The sequence below is a fragment of the Rhinoraja longicauda genome, chromosome 15, assembly GCF_053455715.1.
Source record: "Rhinoraja longicauda isolate Sanriku21f chromosome 15, sRhiLon1.1, whole genome shotgun sequence".
Lineage (NCBI taxonomy): Eukaryota > Metazoa > Chordata > Chondrichthyes > Rajiformes > Arhynchobatidae > Rhinoraja > Rhinoraja longicauda.
In genome coordinates this window covers 9,473,440-9,497,275 of record NC_135967.1, presented here as the reverse complement: position 1 = coordinate 9,497,275, position 23,836 = coordinate 9,473,440, and the positions used below count along the sequence as shown (strand labels likewise).

General features: G+C 45.0%; 2 protein-coding genes across 8 annotated transcripts in view; one reads left to right on the top strand and one right to left on the bottom strand.

The window, feature by feature from the left end:
* Nucleotides 1-12,635, top strand: part of cd99l2 (CD99 molecule-like 2) — a 162,525-nt gene extending 149,890 nt beyond the window's left edge. Inside the window, exons 9-13 of the mRNA XM_078412665.1 lie at nt 2,077-2,154; nt 3,223-3,255; nt 5,506-5,622; nt 6,197-6,262; nt 8,600-12,635. Of these exons, the coding sequence (XP_078268791.1) occupies nt 2,077-2,154; nt 3,223-3,255; nt 5,506-5,622; nt 6,197-6,262; nt 8,600-8,664 (359 nt within the window). The 3' untranslated portion in view covers nt 8,665-12,635. The remainder of the gene's footprint in view (nt 1-2,076; nt 2,155-3,222; nt 3,256-5,505; nt 5,623-6,196; nt 6,263-8,599) is intronic.
* Nucleotides 12,636-17,537: 4,902 nt separating this feature from the next.
* The window catches only part of LOC144600518 (phosphatidylinositol-3-phosphate phosphatase MTMR1-like), a 54,848-nt gene continuing 48,549 nt past the window's right edge, over nt 17,538-23,836 (bottom strand). For all 7 annotated transcript variants that reach the window (XM_078412177.1, XM_078412179.1, XM_078412178.1 and 4 more), the window contains one exon: nt 17,538-20,807. In XM_078412177.1, coding sequence (XP_078268303.1) covers nt 20,646-20,807 — 162 coding nt within the window. In that variant the 3' untranslated portion in view covers nt 17,538-20,645. The remainder of the gene's footprint in view (nt 20,808-23,836) is intronic.

Here is a 23,836-nt window from a genome sequence, read left to right as displayed (position 1 = left end):
TGCCTTTTGATTTTAACTCCCAAAAAGCAAGTGAATTTGGGTCAGCAGATTCTAAAACCTTAAAACAGGTTGACTATATAGATATTATAGTGTGGAAACACGGAACTGCAGATGCTGGTTTTCAAAAGAGGACATAAGTGCTGGAGTAACTCAGCCGGTCAGGCAGCATCTCTGAAGGTGTAGGAGGGAACTACAGATGCTGGTTTATACAGAAGAAAGACACAAAGTGCTGGAGTAACTCAGCAGGATCTCTGGAGAAAATGGATAGATGACGTTTCAGGACGGGACTCATCTTCAGACTGAACGTGGTGTTGGGGGAGGGTGGGGAGGGGGGTGGGGGGTGGGGGGGGACTGGAGGCAAGAAAAGACCAGGACAAATTAGGCTGGCAACAGATGACATCAGGCAGGGTGGTTCCCTGATAGGTCATTTGTTGGGAACGTGTGAACAAGAGAGATACATTGGAACTGGTTAAACGAATAGGGTGGAGGAAGGAGGGCAAGGGAGGAGGGAGGGGAGGGGGGGAGGAGACTGTAGAAGTTACTTAAAATTAGAAAATTCAACATTCATATCCAAGCTACCCAAGTGAAATATGAGATGCTGTATAACAGTGTGTTTTCAGTAGGTAGAGGGGGCTTGTAGATTGCATTTTGATTTTAACTCCCAAAAAGCAAGTATACAGGAGTATCTCAGCAGCATCTCTGGAGAAAAAGGGTGGATGACGCTTTAGGTCGAGAACCTTCTTCAGGTCGAAAAAGGGCCCCGATGCTAAACGTCATCTACCCTTTGTTCTCCAGAGATGCTGCCTGACCGGTTGAGTTACTCCAGCACTTTGTGCCGATCTTTGGTATAAACCGGCATCCACAGTTCTTTGTTTCTACATTCTGTGTTTTCAGTACTGGGCTCCTCTTACTTATTCTTTGGGAATTAAACACTGTGGACAATATTTTTCATTTGTTTTCATTCAACGAAACCTGTTCCAGGGACATTGGTTCACTCCCATTCCTGTTTGGGTTGGATTCTGAGGGCTTTTCTCTATCCTAACGCCTCAAATTCTAACATCACAACAGTGTGTGTTAGGAATCATTTTTATGTGTGTTGCCTGAAATTCGGGTCTAACCTCAGACTAAAATAAGACGTCAAATTCAAAAATGAAACCGAGCGCAGGGAGTAAGATGGGAGTTGAAAGAAGCTTGATTTGGATCCAGACTGGCTGTGTCTTTAGGACAATTAATTTAGGCATCTCCACAAGACTAAGCCTTCGCACTGAGCAATCCTGTCTGTACGCTTCCTGCGATGTAATGGATGTTTCCCAACCTGCCTTGACAAATTACATCAACTTGAAATGACTTGTGTGATAAACCTCAAGTTTCCTGCCATTAGGTCGCTGTGTGAAGGTTGTGAAATTGTTGAGTTATTTCAGCCGAACATTGATTTGGGGGATCATTAAAGCAGCCTGCAGCAAAAGCCACGTCGTTTCTGTTTTTTCATGTTGACGTGATTTTTCAGTGAGGCAGCGAGCAAGCAAGATCACCCCAAATTGGATCATGTCACATTATGTGCAGGATTTCATTGGATTGCTTGTGAATTATCCAACTATTCCAATCATAACTAAAGCATTAACTTGTCAGACGACCTGACACGAACCACACATTGACAGCTGGTGTGCGTGAGGAGGATGTGGAGGCTGAACAAGGCCTGTTTCCAAAAGCTGTCCATGATTCCAAGACCATTATCTCTCGCCTTAATGAGCCCAAATGTAGAACAGTCTTCTGATTGCCTCTCGCATGTCAACATTTTCGCTTTGGGTGGGAAGACCGGTAATAATATTTAGAATTAACAGGATATGTTGGGGGACATTTCTGGAACGTACAATGAGAACCAAGTCCTGATAATGCAGATAATGTGATTTAAAACACGCTCAGTCAGTGAGATGGTAAAACTTCCACTTGCTTCTGGCAGCTGAGAATGAACTGTTTTCGTCTACCGCAGAGGGAGGCTCTTAACTCTTGTGTTGCCACTTTCACTTACATTGGTTCTGACCTGACACGTTGATTCTCTCTCTGCCTTTTGTGCAGGAGGCTCTGACCTTTCCGATAGCGATCTTGATGACTTGTTGGGTGGTGATGGCTACAAACCAGATGAGAGAAAGAAAGGTAAACTCCATGCAGTTGGCTTCTTCAGGTGTACTGCATTCACACTTGAGTGTTGGATAGCAATGGAAATGATTGGTGGATGTCCAAGCCAAAGAAACGTTCTTACATGGCACTCTTTCCAGATCTGTCACCTTTTAATGCAGAGCAGCACAGTGGCCCTGACTGTGTAGACACAAGGAACTACAGTTGCTGGAGCCTGGAACAAAACACAAAGTGCTGGAGTAACTCAGTGGCTCAGGCAGCATCTTGCTAGTTACTCCCAACAGGAACCTGAGGGGCAACTTTATGCTTGACCTCTGACGGTGTAGAACGTAGTTCTATGTCTGCGGAGTGTCAACCCTGGGTTTCTGTACTGATCTGCGGGGTCAGCATGGACCCTTGACATTGAGTAGAGGTGAGCGAACGGCCCCTGGAGCCACAGTGGTGGCCATTTCCCCACTGAATGCTACAATTCCTGCCCCATTTTGTTTCGTCTTGAGGATCTCAAAGGTCAATGTCACATGTGCAAACATGCGTTGATATTCTTTTTTTTTGCACACAGCTCAGTATTGCCATACCCAAGTACAATCTCCGATTAGCAAATTGTTACAAAAATAGTCCACTGAGTTTCAATTTAGTTTATTGTTACGTGTACTGAGGTACAGTGAAAAGCTTTGGCTGCGTGCTAACCTGACCACGTGAAAGAGGCACCAGGTTTGGCGCCATTTCCAAAGTCCAATGCGCTCTAGGTCTTATGGAGTGGAGACTGATCCAGGCGAGCCCAAGGCTGCTGCTGCCGGGCTTCCAGCCGTTGTTTTCTTCCAGATCGTTGTCCCGCTCCTCGCCCGACCACCTCCAGCTTTTGTGACCCGCCTGCGCCTCTCGCAGCCAACCTTGATGGCGCACGAAGGCAAGACCCCAGTTCATCTCCAACCGGCCTTGCTCCTCGTGTCCATTGCCGCCAGCTCCCTCCTCTCTGGTCTCTGGTCTTTGGGGGGGACGAGCAGGGACTGGCTCGGAGGCTCCCCCTGCAGGCCACTGCCCGCTGGGTCTTCTGCGGTGAAAATAACTTCTTCTCTTGTATTCCAGATGACCCTCTGCCTCCTGACGACCAGAAGGAAGGTAAGAGTTCTCATGCTGACGTTGAACCTGTGAATTAGCTGCTGCTAATTTGCCGGCCTGCCACTAAGGCGCAGTTAACTGAACCTTAGAAGAGCTCCATCCAACACCGCGAGAAATTGCGGAGAATTGTGGACGAGGCCCAGACCATCACGTAAACAAACCGACCTTCAATTGACTCCATCTACACTTCACACTATGCAACCAAGACTGTTCACAGTTCAAAGTTTAGTTGGTGCCTGTAGTGTTCAATAGCCTAATGGATGTTGGGTAGAAGCTGCTCCTGAACCTGAACAAGACTCTAAAGTCAGTAGGATGACACATACTAGAAAGTGGGACTGGAAGAAATTACAAAGAGATGGAGCAAGGAAGCGATGACATGGATTTTCAATTCAATGCACCGATAGTTGATAGATGAGTTAGGACAGGATCTGGGCAATGTACTTAAGTATATGGGTGGCCGGGACTCGAGGGCCTGAGCTATAGGGAGAAGTCAGGAAGGCTGGGACTTTATTCCTTGGAGCGCAGAAGAATGAGGGGTGGGCTTGTAGAGGTGTATAAGACTATGAGGGGAATAGATAGGTTAGATACACTGAGTCTTTTACCTGGAGTGAGGTAATCAAGAACCAGAGGACATAGGTTCAAGGTGAGAGGGAAAATAACCTGAGGGGTAACTTTTTTCACATGGGGCATGGTGGTTGTATGGAACGAGCTGGCAGTGGGGGTAATTGAGGCAAGTGCTACAACAACATTTAAAAGTTAGTTAGCCAGGTACGTGGATAGAAAAGGTTTAGAGGGATACAGGCCAAATGTGGGCAGATTGAGACTGACATAGATGGGGCATCTAGGTTGGCATGGGCAAGTTGGGCCGAAGGGCCTGTTTCCATGCTGTATGACTCAATGGCTATATATGTCAAAAGGAAATGCAGATGCTGGAATCGTGCATTGAATACAAAGTACTGGAGTAACTCAGCGGGTCAGGCAGCATCTCTGGAGGACATGGAAAGGTGACGATTTGGGCTGGGACCCTTCTTCAGACTGATTATAGTGGGGGAGAGAAGAGTGGAAAAGAGGTGGGGACAGGAGGACAAACCTGACCAATGATTGGTGGATGACAGTTATGAAGTCCGATGCCTTTTCCCTTGGCTCTTAACAGGAGCTTAATAAAATAATTTTTGATCACAGATGTAAAGCTAAGAGTTGAACCATCTTCAGTTGCAGTCTTGGGTGGAGAGTTCTAAGCCATGTTCTCTAGTCCCAGACTCACCACTAGATTTATCCAACACTTTACAACCTTCCTCATTTCAGAGGCTGGCTCTGCTGCATTGGCCTCACCAGCTGGACAGCACCTTTGAGAGATTCTGCTCCGTTAATCACGTACAGGTCAACCACCGATTCTCCGGCAACTGGTGGTCCGACACCTTCTTTAATCCGGACAAAATGACAAGAGCGCACTTGAAACCCCCCCCCCCAGAGGTCCCCCCGAAAATGTGGCGCGTAGGCTGGGAGAGGCAGCCGATCTCAACCTCATCGGCACTTCGGCGGCCGATCAGCGGGTCGAATTCGCCCCCTGCGGCCGGGGCTCTGGAACTCCAGCCTGGCCCCAGAGCCAAATTTGCGGACCGCTATCCCGACTCCCTGGTGGCCTGGGCAGACCGATTTGGGACCGTTCGACACTGGAATTTAGAAGGATGAGAGGAAATCTTATCAAAACGTATAAGATTATTAAGGGGTTGGACACGTTAGAGGCAGGAAACATGTTCCCAATGTTGGGGGAGTCCAGAACAAGGGGCCACAGTTTAAGAATAAGGGGTAGGCCATTTAGAACTGAGATGAGGAAGAACTTTTTCAGTCAGAGAGTTGTGAATCTGTGGAATTCTCTGCCTCAGAAGGCAGTGGAGGTAAATTCTCTGAATGCATTCAAGAGAGAGCTAGATAGAGCTCTTAAGGATAGCAGAGTCAGGGGGTATGGGGAGAAGGCAGGAACGGGGTACTGATTGAGAATGATCAGCCATGATCACATTGAATGGCGGTGCTGGCTCGAAGGGCCGAATGGCCTCCTCCTGCACCTATTGTCTATTGTCTATTGACTCCTCTCAGACCTCGATTGGTGTCACAAAATGGATAACCCAGAAAGACTCTGGAACCAAGGATGTCGGAAAATCGGTGCTGGACCGCTAACAGGTGACTTTAGCATGGTTACTGGTGTCGGGACGCTGTTTCTTGTTCACGGTTATCTCCTTCCTCTTGCAGTTGCTATGCCCGAGACCACAATCGCAGGGATTGCCAGCGCGGTGGCGGCAACATTGTTGGGAGCCATCTCCAGCTACATTGCCTATCAAAAGAAGCAACTGTGCTTTAAAGTACAAGGTAGAGTAGTTTCACAGTGTTACTCCATTTCCTGCTCCCTGTTGATCAATGCTGATGTTTCAGCTGCTCGAGAACATTTAGCTTACAGATACAGCCTGGAAACAGGCCCTTCGGCCCATCGAGTTCAGTGGTCCAATGGAGCTTTATTGTCACATGTGCAAACGCACAGTGAAATTCTTTCCTTGCCTACAGACCAGTAGAGTATCGCCATACCCAGGCACATCCTTGATCAGCAAGTGCACAGAAATAGTCTACTGATCCCGCATGCAAGGACCGCCAGGTCTTTGCCGGCATTTACAAAATCCAGTCTGCGCTCTGGTTCTTGTGAGCAGTGCCCGATCCTGGCAAGCCCCAGGCTTCTGCGGGGCTTCCAGCCATCGCCTTCTTTGGACGAGTGGGTCGGCCGGCGAACCAGCATCCCTCTCTACTCCGTCCACATCCACCATCGAGCCATGGACACTGGTTCTATGTTACACCACATTTCACATCCCACTCGCTGGGGACAATTTACATTCAAAAATCACTGATATCCGAAGCTGAGATTTTTGTTTGTGTCCGCACCTTAACTCCACAGGGAGCCTCAATCAAGCTTACGTGAAAGGGGAAAATGTTGAAGCTGGGACAATGTCTGAGCCACAAGGTGAGTGCCTGTTTACTGCCTCTCCTGTAGAATACATCTTCAACATTTTCACGCAACGGAAACGCTGCTGCATTTTTCCCACTTTTAGTTCCTTTCATTCCTGCTTTCTTTTAATTTTAGTTTAAAGATACAGCGTAGAAACAGACACACCAAATCCACGCCAACCATCGATCACCCGCTCACACTAGTTCTATGTTATTCCACTTTCCCACCCACTGTCTACACATTGGGGGCAATTTGCAGACGCCAATTAGCCTACAATCCCGCACGTTCTTAGGTTGTGGGAGGAAATCTACATGAAGAACGTGCAAACTCCGCACAGACAGCGGCCGAGGTCAGGATCAAACCCAGGTCTCTGGCGCTATGAGGCAGCAGCTCTACCAGCTGCACCACTGTGCTGACCTTTTTTGGCTTCCTGCACCATAGAACGTCTGCTAAGTCTTCCCTTGAGAATTTCACTGATGTCAATATGACTTCCATGCCCCACATCACCACCAATGACTGGAATCTCAGCAACTCTGCTGGAGGGCAGCCCGTCATTGTTGAAACACGTTGGAGCACAATTTCCTGCCAGGTACATGAAGGTAATAGAAGCATATTGAATAAGGATCCCCCTTCAGTTGCCTTGAAGAGGTTTGCAGCCCATGGAGACATACAGCACAGAAACAGGCCCTTCGGCCCAACTCGTCCATGTCACATCAAAGCTAGTCCCATTTGCTGATGCTTAGCCCATATCCCTCAAAACCTTTTCTATTCAGACACCTGTCCAAGAGTCCTTTAGACTTTAGAGATACAGCGTGGAAACGGGCCCTTCAGCCCACCGAGTCCGTGCCGGCCAGCGATCACGCCGTACACTAGCACTCCAGGGATAAATCACGATTTTACCAAAGCCCAATTAACCTACAAACCTGTACGTCTTTGGAATATGGGGGAAAAAATCGGAGCACCCGGAGAAAACCCACACAGTCATAGGGAGAACGTGCAAACTCCGTACAGACAAGCACCCGTAGTCAGGATCGAACCCGGGTTTCTGGCGCTGTAGGCAGGAACTCTACCGCTGTGTCGCCGTGCCTTTGTGTGTTACTCATAGTTCCAGTTCAACTATGTTAACGCGATTCAATGTCCATTGCCCCACATCATTAATGCCTAACTAAATGAATGTCACTACTGTAACAATGAAATTAATGCCTGCTTACAGGGAGCGTCTGAGTACCTCATTCAACCTGTGAAGAGTCTCTCCTCCTTTGTTGGACCTTTTCCTTCTCTCTCTGGTCACCTCAGGTTCTGGATCTTTCTTTGCATATCCATTGTTTTCCATTTTATTTCCAAGCTCATTTTCATCATTACATTATGCTTTATTTTCTGGTTGGTTTGACTTTCTACGCCAAGTTATTTGTGACCCGAGGCTGCCCTGACTAACCCACTGCTGTAACCTAGCGTTAGGCCGCTGTCTTGGAGGCACAAGAGACTGCAGATGCAGGGAACGTGAGCAAAAAACAAACTGCTGGGGAACTCATCAGGTCGGGCAGCATCATTAGAGGGAAATGGACAAATTACATTTTGGGATAGGACCTTTCCTCAGCCTGATGGACGCATCACAAAATGGTATTTGTCCAAAGACAGACATATTACTGGAGTAACTCAGCGGGTCAGGCAGCTACTCTGGAGAAAAAGGATGAGAGACGTTTTGGGTCGGGATCCTCCTTCAGAGACTTCTTCAGAGTCTGACGAAGGGTCCCAACCCGAAACATCACCAATCTCCAGCATTTTGTGTGAATCTGCAGTTTCTTGTTGTTTCTACAATGTCATTTGTCCATTTGCCTCCACTGATGCTGCCTGATCCGCTGAGTTCTTCCAGCAGTTTGTTTTCTGCCCTCTTGTATTTCATGTTTACACCTGACTTTCAATGAGTGAAAATCTTGCTGAGGTGGGAATTGGTGATCTTGTTTCTTCATAAAACAGATCACACACTTGTAATCTCAATCAAACTCAAGTACAACAGATAAAGCAAAGGGAAAGACACAGAGTGCAGGATATGGTTCTCAGCACTGTAGCACACCAGGTCCACGGCAACGTTCAATATCCACACTGGGGTAAAGGTGAATCGGATAGCATCCCGGCTTATGGGAGAATCTCAGCAGCAACTCCTCATTAGGATCACAAACTCAACAAGGTGGCAGAAGGTTTGGTCAGACTGTTTGGATGTGCAGTGGAGATCTTGGGAGAGGTGGGGGAAGGAAGTGTAAGACTTTATTCACCTGGGCTCCGTGCCTGCCCTGTTCACGATGATCTGTGTGCTTTGTTCCCCTTTGATTGTCTGACTGGATCTTGCTGCAGCTGAGAGAAGTCTCCTGGAGACACAGTCAGAGAAGCCACCAGCCGACATCGCAAATAAGGTGTAGGACCACAGTGCTGGAGAAGACAGCCTATACCTGGACACCAACCTCTGGTTAAAATGGCTTTGCGTTTTATTTATTTAAAGTAAAATGGCTGCTTCTTGGGGAAAAAAACTTCCTTAAAGCAATGGAGTAGCCATTTACATCAGTGTTAGACGAACTATGGAGTAGTGGTTAGACTAGATACAATGTTGGCATGTAGGGTCCACATAGAAAGTTATGGATAATGTGAAAGAATTTGGCTTGATTGTGAGGAACGTAACAAGATAAACTGTTTGCTTAGAGCATGTAGCTAAGGGATTTCTTTCTGTTTTATGAAAATAAGTTATCAGATGTATCTATTGCACTGGCTGGGAAGATGGTGCATGTGAAGGGGTATGATTCACATAAATATTCCTGGTTTGGATTGCATAGATCGGAGATGGTGATTGTATTAAATACATGGTATAGTCACTCAAGGAGTCCTCCAGCCCTTTCCCATCAATCCATTTTACAACTCTTTGTATACGCAGAATAAAACGATTCATATAAATACACACGGTAGATAAATCATAGATGTGTAAGATCACTTTTCTTAATCTGCAAAGTGCTTTAAATGAGTCAGGGACAGAGACCCGAGTGAACTGGAATAGTAAAACATTCCCGACTTTAAAACCTCATCTCAGATCAAGCCTTCCAACGCCAAACTTCACAAGAAATAGTCGGGGCCTGCTATCGATTGAAAACCGCATGCCAAATAATGCAAAGGTTGCAACTGCCCGTTAAACCCTGCAACAGTCACCACGGCCTGAGTTATTGCTTCAACTTTTACATGACTGATGGTGTGCAGCTTTAGAGAGCAGTGCTCGGTGCGGTTTGTGCGTGTATATATATTTTCTAAAAGACTGTGTTCAGCATTCGCTCTGTGACTGGGAGAGCCATTTGCTTGGATCAGTGCTTGCTGCATAAGGTGGGAATATCAATCAATTTTCACCACCAAAGGACATAACCCAGTGCACTGTGCAAACACTGGCACACTATTCATCATGTGTAAAAGACTTGAGGCTGCTAGTGTGTCTGCCCCTTGAGTTTTGCTAGAGAGACAATCTGTATTAATACTGATTTCTTGTGCACTTTCTGCAAGTACCACGTTTGCAATGTGTTTTTTAGGTGGGAAGGGGGGGGGGGGGTTGTAGTGAGTGTAATCTCGTGGACATATGGATTTGCCAATTTAAAGCAACAGCCTTAAAGAGATGTACAAGTTGTAGCTGAATGTCACAGCCGTGCCAAAGTCAAATTGCCCCTGGAACATAAAATAGAAAGGTGGACTGAGAATAGAGCTTTAAATTCCCTCTTGACTGCTCATTCAATGAAGCAATGCCTCATGTGACTGAATCTTTGCCCTGTGTACCTTTGGTTATCCGAAATCCAGCAGTCCCAGCTTTAGAAAGAACAATTGAGTTGGCTTCATTGGTGGCTGAAGTATGAGCTGTCTGTTATCTTGAGCATGCTACATGTGCTTGAGTCAGTGCCCTGGCTGTTAGGCATTTTAATAAATGGTTTTAGTTTGCATCACCTGCCCTTAGCTCAACATTGTCTTCCACCTTATGACCAGGTCACGATCCTATAACCTTTGTGTCGGAAGGAACTGCAGATGCTGGTTTAAGCTGTTGGTCTGAAGAAGGGTCTCGACCCGTAACGTCACCTATTCCTTTTCTCCGGAGATGCTGCCTGACCCGCTGAGTTACTGCATCTTTTTTGTGTGTATCTTCATATAACCTTTACTGGGTTTCTGTAAAACAGCAACCCCCCCCCCCCCCCCGGTAATCAGTTCACCTTTAAATCTCAGCCTTAAAGTTAATTTTCCAGCTGCCCCTTTGAAACATCTGTTTGGAGTATTCCAGTCGGGCAGGAGTACCAGGGGGAGTCCAAGCTGTGCTGGTTGCTGATTGCATGACCGGTAGCAGCAGCATCAGCAAGGGCCCGAGGAATGACCGAGCTCGGTCTGCGAGCGATCACGGCAGCCTGGTTTGCAGCATTGTTACTGCCGATGGCTCTCGATGGCGCACCGCATACTCTCAGCCTCATTGCAGTCAGCAGCACTGTGGGCTGAATACCAAGTGGGTGAGCTCGCTGAGATCTACTGCGCACAGAGCAACACTTCACTCGTTTCCCATCTGCTTCCCTTACTTGAAGTGCACCCATGCAAACGCTCTCCAGCAATGCCGTGCCATGTGCTCGTGGGCTTGCTGGTTGGGACAAGGCAGTTTATTAAGGACACAGCACGTTGGAGTAACTCAGTGGGTCAGGCAGCATCCCTTGAGAACATGGTAGGTGACCGTTTCAAGACGGGACTCTTCTTCAGACAGATTGTAGTAGTGGGGTGAAAGCTGGAACAGAGGGGGTGGTGGGGGGGGGGGGGGGTGGACAAAGCCTGGCAAGTGATAGGTGGATACAGGTGAGGAGGGGTTGGCCTGGTGTTTGCTGTGGGGGTCTAAAGAAGGGTCTCAACCAGAAAGGTCACCTATCCACCTTCTCCAAAGATGCTGCCTGACTCGCTGAGTTACTCCAACCCGTGGTTTTTGTTTTGTAGACCTGCATCTGCAGTTCCATGTGTCTTCAGTTTATTAAGGATTAGCACTTCCGAAAAGTCAAAGTTCTGGGTAAAATTACAGGTCAGTGAGGGGCGACTCTTTGGTGGGCGTATGGAACGAATTGCCACAGGAGGTAGATGAGGCAGGTTGTATAACACCATTTAAAGGGCACTTGAACAGGTACATGGATAGGAACGGTTTAGTGGGATACGGACCAAATGTGGGCAAATGGGTCTTCGATGAGGCATTGTGATCAGCATGGAGGTGTTGGGCCGAAGGGCCCGTTTCCGTACTGTAAGACTCATAAGACTTTATGGTACATAATTTAACCCTTCAAAATCACCACAGGTCTATTGAATCTAAGCTGCCGAGAAGGGTGAACAGCCTTGATTTCCATCACTTCATGTAGCTAGATGCAATAGTCCTCCCACCTGGTAGGAAGCCTGTCTTAAATGGGGACATCCACCAACAGGAAATCATATGGCATTGAACTGCTAACTTCTTTTTATGAAAATGGAAGATTCTGGGTATAACAGTACGGACTATATATTATATTAAACTACAGGAGCCGGCCCTTCGGCCCACAATGTCAGTGCTGATATACCTTCAGGACTTGGACTAGCCAGGACTGTTCTCTGTCCTTCACAACTTGTTAAAAAATACACTGTTATAAATGCACATTCCAGATGTAATCAATTTAACAGTCTCCCAGGCAGCATTAATGCAGAGAAAAAGCAGTCTAACCCAGCCCAGAGAATGTTAGCATGGGTTAACTTAAATCTTTAGATGTTCACCCGTGGAGAGCGGCAGATTCTGATATGAAACACGAGAGCGCAGTGCTTCGGTTTATTACTTATCCTTCCCTCTGCTTCATTGTGGTGAGGATTTATCACTGCCTGCAACACTGCAGGGAAGCTGGTAAATAATCAATCGCTGGGTCACGGATAGGAGTGAATGTTTAAAGCTGTGGCGTATCTGTAGCACAAACGTTCTTTTTGTTAATAATGTGCAAGATAGATGGGGAGAACATGCTTCTGCAGGCTGGATCCAAGGACAAGTCTAAAAATAAAAGCCTGGCCTTTCTCGGGGGAATAATATAGGAAACACTTTGCTGCACATCAGTGAATGGAAAAAAATGTCGCTAAATCACAAAAAGATGACAGTGTCGCAGAGGTAGAGCAGCTGCCGTACAGCGCCGGAGACCCAGGTCTGGTCCTGACCATGGGTGCTGTCTGTACGGAGTCTGTAGGTTCTTCCTGTGACCACAAAGGGTTTTCTCAGGGCGCTCTGGTTTCCTCTCACATCCCAAAGACGTGCAGGTCTGGAGGTTAATTGGCTTTGGTAAAATTGTAAATTTGTCCTTAATTGTAAATTGTTCCTTGTAGGATATTGCTCGTGTACGGGGGGGGGGGGGGGGGGGGGGGGTCGCTGGCCAGAGCAGACTCGGTGGGACAAAGGGCCTGTATCTGCACTGTATCTCTAAAGATGTGAGAACGCTATTCAATCCATGCAGCTTGATTGGAGTCATGTATAGTAATATATGATTTATTTTGGCAGCATACAAAACAAAAGCTTTTCACTGTGACAATAATAAACCTAAATCTAAATTGAATTTGGGAGTCAGCTTTTTGCATGGGCAATCCCACTAATCCCACATATGGTTATGTTTACAGTGAAAAGCTTTGATGTGCATGCTATCTAAACAGATTTGATACAATACATAAATACAATCAAGCCAAACTCAAATACAATAGACTTTAGAGATACAGTGTGGAAACAGGCCCTTCAGCCCACCGAGTCCATGCCAACCAGCGATCCCCATACACTAACACTATCCTACACACTAGGGACAATTTTACCGAAGCCAATTGACCTACAAAGTCATATCTCTTGGGAGTGTGGGAGGAAACCGGAGCACCCGGAGAAACCACGCGATCACTGGGAGATTGTACAAACTCCTTACACAGTGCCCGTGATCAGGATCGAACCCAGGTCTTTGGCGTTGTAAGGGAACAACTCTACCGCTGAGCCATAGTGCCACCACAAGGTGGAGCAAAAAGAAAAATACAGAGTGCAGAATATAGTTCTCAGCATTGTAGCACAACAGTTTTAAGGGAAAAGTCTAAAGTCCACAATGAGGTAGGTTGGAGAATTGGGACAGTTTCCTGGCTTCTGGAATGACTGTTCAGAAGCCCAATTTCAGAGGGGTACAGAAGTCTGATAACAAACATCCCCATCCTCTCCCCAAAGCCTTATATTCAATTTTCCTTTCAAGCACTTATGCATTTCCCCATTGAATTCTCTAATGAGATCTACCTCCATTCCATCTGAATAGAATAGAAGACTAATGTGTTCTGCAGATTAATGAGGTGAAAGGTTTTGTACCCAACATTGATCGCTTCTTGTTAACCAAAGGTATCAGTGGATATGGAATAAATGCAAGTACATCTTCCGGCACAAATCAGCCATAATCTCATTGACATCTCAAGAGCCTTTTCCTGTTTCTAGGTTCCTTGTATGGGATTGGGGGTTAAGATTTGATTTGCCTTTTAAATTGCTCTAGACAGCAGGGGAGGAAATGCGAACTCTGAGAGTTCTAGTGGGCTGATCAGTTGTTTGTGCTGTTCTTTCTCAGTTAAATGACAACAGGTTTCTCCTCGAGATCCCTTTTCCCTACTAATCTACAGCCCTCCGTACCCTCGCCTGATGACATTCCATAGATCTCAGTCTAATGGAACATTTCATGTGACTCGTGTGTATACGTTGTGGGAGCAGAATTAGGCCATTCAGCCCATCAAGTCCACTCCACCATTCAATCATGGCGTGTTATTGTTTAGGTTACATGACAATGAAAGGCTTTGCTTTGCATGCTGTCCATCCAGTTACATATATAATACTATACATAAATACATTCAAATCAAACTCAAGTACAATAGGTAGAGCAAAAGGGAAGATGCAGAGTGCAGAATATAGTTCTCAGCATTGTAGCTCACCAATTCCACAGAGTCCAATGTCCGCAATGGGGTAGAGGTGAATTGGACAATATATGTAGGAAGGAACTGCAGATGCTTGTTTAAACCGAAGATAGATGCAAAGTGCTAAAGTAATTCAGTTGGTCATGCAGCATCTCAGGGGAAAAAGGATTGGTTACATTTGGGTTGGAACCCTTCTTCAGACTTGGATTGGACAGTCTGAATTGGACAGTACCCTAGTTTATGGAAGGACTGGTCAGAAGCCTGATAGCAGAGGGGAAGAAGCTGTTCTGATGGAAAAATTGACATCAATAAATGTTATTGGAAACGCAGTAGCAATCCAAGCTGGATTATGTCAAGGATAAATATCACTCCTTGATTTCGATCCTGTGCTTCTCAGCCTTTCTCAGGGCTGTGAAGTCCAGTTGTTTATTGCAGAATGGTTAGAGCAAAGAAGGAGGTCTTTTGCCCTGTGAAATCCATACAAGCTTCATGTAAGAACATGTAAGAGCAATTTTGACTTAAAAAATGCAAGTGTCTACATATCTCCTCTGTCCGAACCTTCCATGGTCTTAATTAGCTCCATCGGAACTTCTCACAAACTCCTCTCTTCCAGGGCGACCAATCCTCACTTGTCCAACACCTCCACAGAGCTAAATCATCCATCCCTGCAATTGCTTTGGGAAATCTTTTCTGCATCCTCTCCAAAGCCTCACATCTTTTTTAGTCTTGTATCCAAAACAATGTCACTGCAGCAGTTCATAATGTCCTCTTTGCTCCCGTACCCTGTGTTTTTAAGTCCACCATCACATCTGGATTTCAACCACTTGACCCACCCTGCCACTTTCAATTCATTACAAAAATGTCAAGGGTAAACCATTCATCATTGACTTTAATGGACCCATTGCACAAGGAGATGTGACCAGCACAATTCTCAGTATTTAACGCCCACAACTAATGACAAATTTCTACTCAACTTAAAGTATCTTTAAGAATTCCCTGCTATAACTAATTTTAACTTGAGCTTGTGTTTTTTCACTTCAGTATTAATACAGCACCACCTGTTCTTAATTCAATGGGCTTAAATCTAAAAATCCTGAAAGTGCTTGCTGTGTGAAGAATTGGCTTTAGGTTTATACAAGGCATTGGATTTAACTATGCTGCGAGGCTTTGTACTGGTCTTTATAGGCCTTTGTACAATATTACAACCTTACAATGTGCAAGCTACATTTTGAGTGCATGCGTGATGTGTGTGTATGTATAGTTCTGTATTTAAAGACTTTAGAAGGCAGACTAATTATTCGTAAACTCACGAGGGACAATTGTTATCTGGTGTATATTTCTGCTGTATTTATTATGGATCTTTGTTAATAAATGCACTCAGTCAGCTGCTAGCTTACTCTTCTAGGAAACAAACCATCACAGCCTTTCACGTGATCCGACAGCTCACAGATTCAAATGTCTTTATCATAGGTCATCGGAGCAGAATTTGGCCATTTGGCCGATCGAGTCCACTCTGCCATTCAATCATGGCTGATCTATCCTTCCCTCTCAACCCCATTCTCCTGCCTTCTCCCTTGATCTTTATCCTTTTAATTCTCCCCTCTATAAAAACGTCTATTAAGAAAACATTTTTTGGTGATACAACATAGCTGCATCATAGTGGACATGATGTTGCTTAATGCCTTGCACTGAATTGCACCCGTTGTGATTCTGCAGTCTGATGAGAATGCAGATATGTGAAGTTTCCCAACATAGGGCCAGTTTTTGGCAATGTTAGTATTGTGACCAGTGGAGAGACGTCAGGCCCATCCCCATGTTGCAATGTGTGGATGGAAGTAGCAGTCGCTAAACATCTCCCACCTCGGTCCCTATCCCAGAGGCTGTTCTGATTTTTTGCCAACCATTGGTTTTCACCGTGAACGACTGTGCTTTGCCTTGTCCAGGGCCCTAGCTCTGGGATGATCCCTCTTCTGCTTACTCTTCCTTCTGTTAGGCGAATCCTTCAAATACTCCTTGAACAAGCTTTTGGGTGACTTGGTCTTAGAAACATGTGCTCAGCATCATTTAACACCCCGCCTCAGGGATGTTTTTACTGTGGTAACAGCGCATGTAAACGCACATGGTTTTGGTAGAGGCAAGAATTGAACTTACGACAGGAGCCTTTACTAGGCAAGCACGAGATCGTTTCAGCAGTTCTTGACATAGGAAGAATGAAGGAAAACACACCCATGATGGCTCTGACCAAACCCTTAACCAAAGTCACAAAGACAAGGATGCCATGAAACGGGACACAATGTGGTTTACCGTTTTGCCTCTTATTAAACCAGTGGGTGGCTTAAGTTTAATTAGAAAACCTTCAGCGTATCTTCAAGGGGATTTTAAATGTTAAACAAAAGCAACGCCTTACAATGAAATGTGCATGGCTGTGTTTTAAATATATATATTTTGAACAATGAGCAGTGTTTCTATGCATTTTGGAGCTGTTTCAAGCCTGTTACCTTTCTCACTTGTTTGCAAAGTACGTGGGCACCAATACATATCCACACACAGCAGAGAGCAGGTGCAATGATGGAGGCTTATGCAGTGTCAACTGGTTAGGAACCTCATACACGATTATAATTGGCCACTTGTCCACAATAATTATAGGACCAAAAATGCTGGAGTGCGGCAGCATCGCCGGAGAACATGAACAGTTGAGGTTTCAGATCGGGACTCTTCTTTAGAGAAAGAGGGTATGAAGAAGAGTCCCGACGCAAAAGTTCACCTGTCCATGTTCTCCAGCGATACTGCCTGACCTGCTGAGTTACTCCAGCACTCTGTATCCTTTTGTTGTAAACCAGCATCTGCAGTTCCAGGTTTCTATGATTAAAGAATGGAGATTTCAAATCACAATTGGAACAGTTGTAGTGGGATTGAAGGGCACTTGTGGGGAAGACTTATGCAAAATTATGTTCAACTTTGAGCAAGATAAAAGTTAATATTTAGCAATCAATGCTGTGAAATAAGTGGATATTCAAATACTGAACCTGTCTGACAATTTTTTATAAAAACGGAGACACTGCATAATTCTCCAGGTTTATTGAATTTTTTCCACAGGCTAATGCAGCAGGGTGTAGAAATTTAACAAAACCAGATTGAGATATGTCCTGTCAAAGTCCGACTGGTCTAATAGATGGTGACATGCTTACTTTTTAGTTAGAGTACAGCTGTCGTGTGTCTCTTTGGCTATGTTGAATAATAGAATTGTCACACTCAATGTAACTGTGTGCCAAAGTGGCTCTTAATTACTGAACTGTAACCAAACGGAAAACCACTTAATAAACTTGTAGATAAAGATGATTTCCACTTGCTCTTTATTTCAAATAATTTGGTCCTTTTTAGTAATAGGATTCATTTTATTTCCTTTTTTAAGGCATGGCATTGGTGTTGGGAGATACACATTAAGCAGTTCATTGCGACATAAATCACTGTTTGAAAATGATTTACATAACTTTTAAAGCATTTAAGACATCTCGGGGACTTTAGAGTCAATTGAATACTTAATAATTCGTACTCACCGTTCCCTTCAGGAAAGTTTTTGTAAAGACCACGATCCCACAAAAAAGTAAATCTGCTATTGTCATGTGGATTGAGATAAGCTTTGACCAAAGCACCACTGAGAATTCTGCCACTCGTCCAAATAGTGCCATGGGTTTTTAAAAAAATACCCACCCCGGGAAAAATGCTATCTTGTTGCACGAGCAGTCTATTGAAAATGAGATGTCTTAATGCCAACTGCTTTTAGTATTTACATTTATCAAATATTCTCCATTTGAAAGAACTCACCATAGTCACAAGTAGTTGAATTTGTATTTCCGACTGTTAAATGGCTTAAAAATTGAATCCGCTTTAAAATGAAATATCTTATTGCCAACTGCTAACAGTATATAAATTTATCGAATATTCCCCACTTAAGCATCTCACCATCGCAAGCACATGAGCTTGTATTTCCGACTGTTAAAATGCTTAAAAGTGGAATCGGACTTTTGAAACTTAACGTTACAAAATACGACAAGCCGAGTTATTTATCCGCTTCAAAAATATGCCAATGTGAGATTGTGAGAAATAGGCAAGCAGAAAGAGAAATCATGGCAAGGTAAAAGCAGGTTGTCCAATGATACAGAAAAGACTTTGCTCATTCCAGGCCAACAGACTTTGTGGCCTTTATCAATCTAAGGTCATTTACACACAAATTATATTAAGGACAAGAATAGATTACTGGTTATTGAAGTATCTGGTTCATTTAGTTTGCATTGGCTACACATCATTTGACCAGGGAGACAGTTTTAGATCTGTGGTGACAACATTAAATTATTGCTGGCACACTCCCCCAGTTAAAGACCCACTCTTTAATTATTGAAAGACAAATAGAAATCAGTCAAAATATATTTCATGCAACATCATTGTGTAAATGGAATGGGTCAAATTTGTTGGACAATGCAATTATTCAATGAATGAAGAAATATGAAGCTGATCTTGAACTTAATCTCTTGCAGAAATTCCACATCAACCTTATGTGTCATAGAGTCATACAGCGTGGAAACAGGCCCTTCGGCCCAACTTGCCAACACCGACCTACATGTCCCATCTACACTAGTCCCACCTCCCTGCATTGGGCCCATATATACCTCTAGATCCATGTACCTGTCCCAACGGTTCTTAAACGTTGCGATGGATCCACGCTTTATATCACAAAGTTACCCCTCAGGTTCCTATTAAATCTTTCCCCCATTCACCTTAAACCTATGTCCTATTGTTCTCGATTCCCCTATTCTGAGGAAGAGACCCGATCTATTCCTCTCGTTATTTTGCACACCTCTATAAATTCATCCCTTATCCTTCTGCGCTTCAAGGAATCGAGTCCTAGCCTGCTCAACCTCTCCCTACAGCTCAGGCCCTCGAGTCCTGGCAACATCCTTGTAAATCTTCGCTGCACCCTTTCCAGCTTGACAACGTCAAAGTGTTGATAACATGGACACACTTCTGCATATAGGATTCTTGATGGTTTCAATCCATCCTCTGAATGGCTGAAAACTATTTTGTATGAAATTGCTGTGGTCTTCAGTTTCAAATCATTCAATTCTCCAATGATGTTGCAGTAGTTTTAATTTAGTTCAGTTATAGTTTTCGACATGCAGCATAGAAACAGGCTTTCAGTCCACCGAGTCCACGCCGACCATCGATCACCTGTTCATACTGGTTCTATGTTATCCCACTTACTCATCCACTCCCTGCACACATGGGGCAATTTAGAGGCCAATTGACCTACAAATCCACATGTCTTCGAAATGTGGGAGTAAACAAGAGTACCTGAAGGAAACCCAAGCAGTCACAGGGAGAACATGTAAACTCCACACGCAGATAGCACCCGAGGTCAGGATCGAACCCGGGACTCTGGCACTGTGAGGCAGTGCCCTTTTTTGTGATAAACATGGTTTTCATATTCTAGTTCAGTACCTCATAAAGTTGCACAGTGAACAGCACATGCTGACCTCTTCAGATTAAAAACAAATCCTTGCTTAAATAATGGACAACGTCCTACAAATTAATGTTGAACTGTACAATGGTGTTAACCACATCCTAGCCATGGGTGAGAGAGAATATTACGGACAAGGTCATGAAGACACCATCACACATAGTGAATGCATTGGCTTTGTAAATCCTCGGAAAGTGTTTGATTTTATTTGCAATAGTCTGATTAAAGATGGAAAGCGACAGAGAAGTCTATGCGCACTATATAAAAAATATATACATTTTATCAAGGTTGTTAAAATATTAATAGTAAAGTTACCGCTCCAAAAATCAAACGTGGGACTCTTGTGTGAGTTGTGATGTGATTCACAAGGCAGGGTTAGGGTCTGAGAGACAGCACGGACATGATTAGCTGAGGGGTGAGGAGCATAAAAGACATGGGTCTCCTTCACAGCTGGCTGCAGAAAAGACTTGGCACCCCGGTTCCTCAGACATCAGGTGTATTCTCCCACTCCCAAACACTACTAAGACCCCACCGGCCGTGATTTGTCAAGGGTTTTGGCTAGCTCTTAGGGCTAACAGAACCAAGGGATATGGGGACTGATTGTGGATGATCAGCCGTGATCATATTGAATGGCGGTGCTGGGTCGAAGGGCCGAACGGCCTACTCTTCCAGCTATTTTCTATGTTTCTATGACTGCACAGTGGCACTTACGATCCCTTTGCAAAAGAAGGTCTTGGGTTTAGGATGAAGTGGTCATGTATCAAGGCCATCCACAGAAAGGTTTACAGAACGTACAAATATGCAGCACACACAAACACACTCGTACAAAAACAGACTTTGTATTTACAGTGTTCATGTAAACATAGCAGTGGTGCCGGTGGCCATGGTCGATCGGGTGCCCAGGTGACCACGGCAGGGAGCGGTTCAGACGGTCGTCTGCACGGGGGACACCGAGTGTGTGGGGGAAGCTCTCTCAGACGACGACGACATGGCCAGATTGCTGACCTCCCGCTGAAGCTCCTCCACCTTCTTCTGCAGCTCGGCCCGGATGCCCAGGAGCTCCTTACTGTTCTGATGAATCGGAACCTGCCAGAGGGAAGCACAGTGAGACGGAGGGTCATTCAAACACATGCAACTCATCCCAGCCACTGCCCAGCAAGGACCGGCTCAGTTATACAGAGCCAGGGGCTTGCACTGTCCGAGGGCAACTGTACTTTGACATTAGTTTAGTACTGCACAGTAGCGCAGTAGAGCAGCTGGTAGAGCTACTGCCTCACAGGAGCAGAGACCCAGGTTCGATCCTGGCCTCAGGTGCTCTGCATGTGGAGTTTGCACGTCTTCCCTGTGACCAGGTGGGATTCCTCTGGGTGCTCCGGTTCACCACCACATCAAAGAGATGTGAAGGTTTGTATGTTAATGCCCCTGGATGTGAACGTGTGATAACATTGGACTCCTGTGAACGGGTGATCAGTAGTCGTTGTGGACTTGTTGAGCCGACGGGACTGTTTCCATGCTGTATCTCTAAACTAAATTAAACTAAATTAAATCAGGTAGACCAGTGGCAAATGGTGGAAGTAGTTGTTACTGCCCCGATAATTCAAAGGTGTGCATTAAAGATCCAATCCCACCACAGTAGCTGGGAAATTTACATTCAGTTAGTTAACTAATTAGGAATTAAAAATTAGTCACTTTGAAACTTAAAAAGTCTTAAAAACACATTTGCTTGATAATGTCCCCCAGAGAAGGAAATTCGTAACATTGATTGAACAATACAGCATGGAAACATGCCCTTCGGCCCACCAAGTCCATGTCGATTATCACTCACCCTGAGGAAACCCATGCAGTCACAGGTAGAACGTGCAAACTCCACAGACAGCTGTCGGGGTCAAGATCAAGACCTGGTCTCTCAGGCTGTGAGGCAGCAGCTCTACCCACTTTGCCTGCCTTTACTTTGAAGTGATATTAAACACTCTGGTTAGGTACAAGTTGGCATCTTTTCCAGTCAATTCTAACTGGGTATAATTACAGTGCTTTGTTTCAGTAAACACCCCCCCTATTCCTGTCACTTAAAGATTCCTACACTAGTTTGTGTGAACGGTTAGGAGATGGGCACTTTCTGGATTAAACCTGGGTCTCTGGCGCTGTGAGACAGCAGCTCTACCTGCTGCACCACTGTGCCGTTACATTGACCAGATTCAGCTTATTTGTGCCTAGGGACTTGAAGATGGTTGTTGACTGTGGAATGGTTGAAGCAAGTCTCTCGGCTTCAATAAGCTGCTGTGTTTGAAGAAGGGTCTCGACCAAAACATCACATATTCCTTTTCTCCAGAGATGCTGCCTGACCCGCTGAGTTGCTCCAGCATTTTGTATCTATCTTCGGTGTTTATTCATTCGTTTACTTTAGTTTAGTGTAGAGACGTAGTGTGGAAACTGGCCCTTTGGCCCACTGAGTCCACACTAACCAGCAATCACCCATACACTAGATCTATCCTATACACAATAAAGCATAGACAATTTACAGGAGCCAGTTAACCTGCAAACCTGCACGCCTTTAGAATGTGGGAGGAAACCGAGAGAACCCCCACACGACCACGGGAAGAACGTACAAACTCCATACAGACAGCACCCGAGGTCATGATCGAACCAGGGTGCTCTGGCGCTGTGAGGCAGCAACTCTGCCTCTGCGACACTGCATCACCATCTGTCGTTCAAGGCATTAGCTCATCTCCACCTTCTCAATAGTAACCGGGGATAGACACCTAATGATGCCATTGTCAGTGACATCCACACCCCATGAAGGTGCAACAAAAAGATGAGTGCAACAAGATTCAAGAGATTCAAGATTCAAGACGTTGAAGGTGGAGGTGGTTACCATGGGAGAGATGGGTTGCCCAAGCAAGATGAGGATTAAGGGAGGCACTACCAGACAACTGCATAAAAGCATTTGTATATTACATTTGAAAGATTTGGAGAAACATAATGTTACATTCATTTTGCAAATCTCCAGTCAGTTGACAAGAAAGTAAAATACTGGAAGCACCGATGATTGAAAAATGATGCATTAAATGATAAAGTGAGAAGATATTACCTCAGTTAAAATGTGCCAAGGGAGCCCTGCTGTGATGATTCATATTTTTATCATGGTGATGACCAAAGCTGTGTGAGTCATCCTATAAAGCACTGAATTTGCATGTTCTAATCCCAATAGCGCAACAAAAAAAATTGTTCTTCCAGTTATCATAGAGGTTCCTAACGTAGGGATAGTTTCAGGGACAGTTTCTTAGACAATAGACAATAGACAATAGGTGCAGGAGTAGGCCATTCAGCCCTTCGAGCCAGCACCGCCATTCAATGTGATCATGGCTGATCATTCTCAATCAGTACCCCGTTCCTGCCTTCTCCCCATACCGCTATCCTTAAGAGCTCTATCTAGCTCTCTCTTGAATGCATTCAGAGAATTGGCCTCCACTTCCTTCTGAGGCAGAGAATTCCACAGATTCACAACTCTCTGACTGAAAAGGTTTTTCCTCATCTCAGTTCTAAATGGCCTCCCCCTTATTCTTAAACTGTGTCCCCTTGTTCTGGACTCCACCAAAGTCCACACCGACCAGTGATCCCCCCCCAATACATTAGCACAATCCTACACACTCAGATTTACCAGAGCCAATTAACTTACAAGCCTGCAATCTTTGGAGTGCGGGAGGAAATCGGAGCACCCAGAGAAAACCCACGTGGTCACAGGGAGAACGTACAAACGCTGTCCAGACAGCACCCATAGTCAGAATTGAACTCAGGTCTCTGGCGCTGTGAGGCAGCAACTTTACCGCTGCGCCAATTCTGTGCAGGTTCCCAGGAGAACAACACTATTACTCTCATTCCACACAATCTTACAATTTTATTAAATAAAGATGTCTACTTTATTAGAACCATACGCTCTAGGTTTAGGAATCTTTATGCAATTGAGTTGTTTTTTTAAAGCACCCCGATCCTGAAGAATTAGTTTGTCTTTTATCCTTTGTTATACGTTTTAATGGCAATGATTATTAGCTCTCGGGTAATCTCGCAGCTCTGAATGTTTCTCCTAAATGGAGCCTTTGAATGAGCCATTGTCTTGA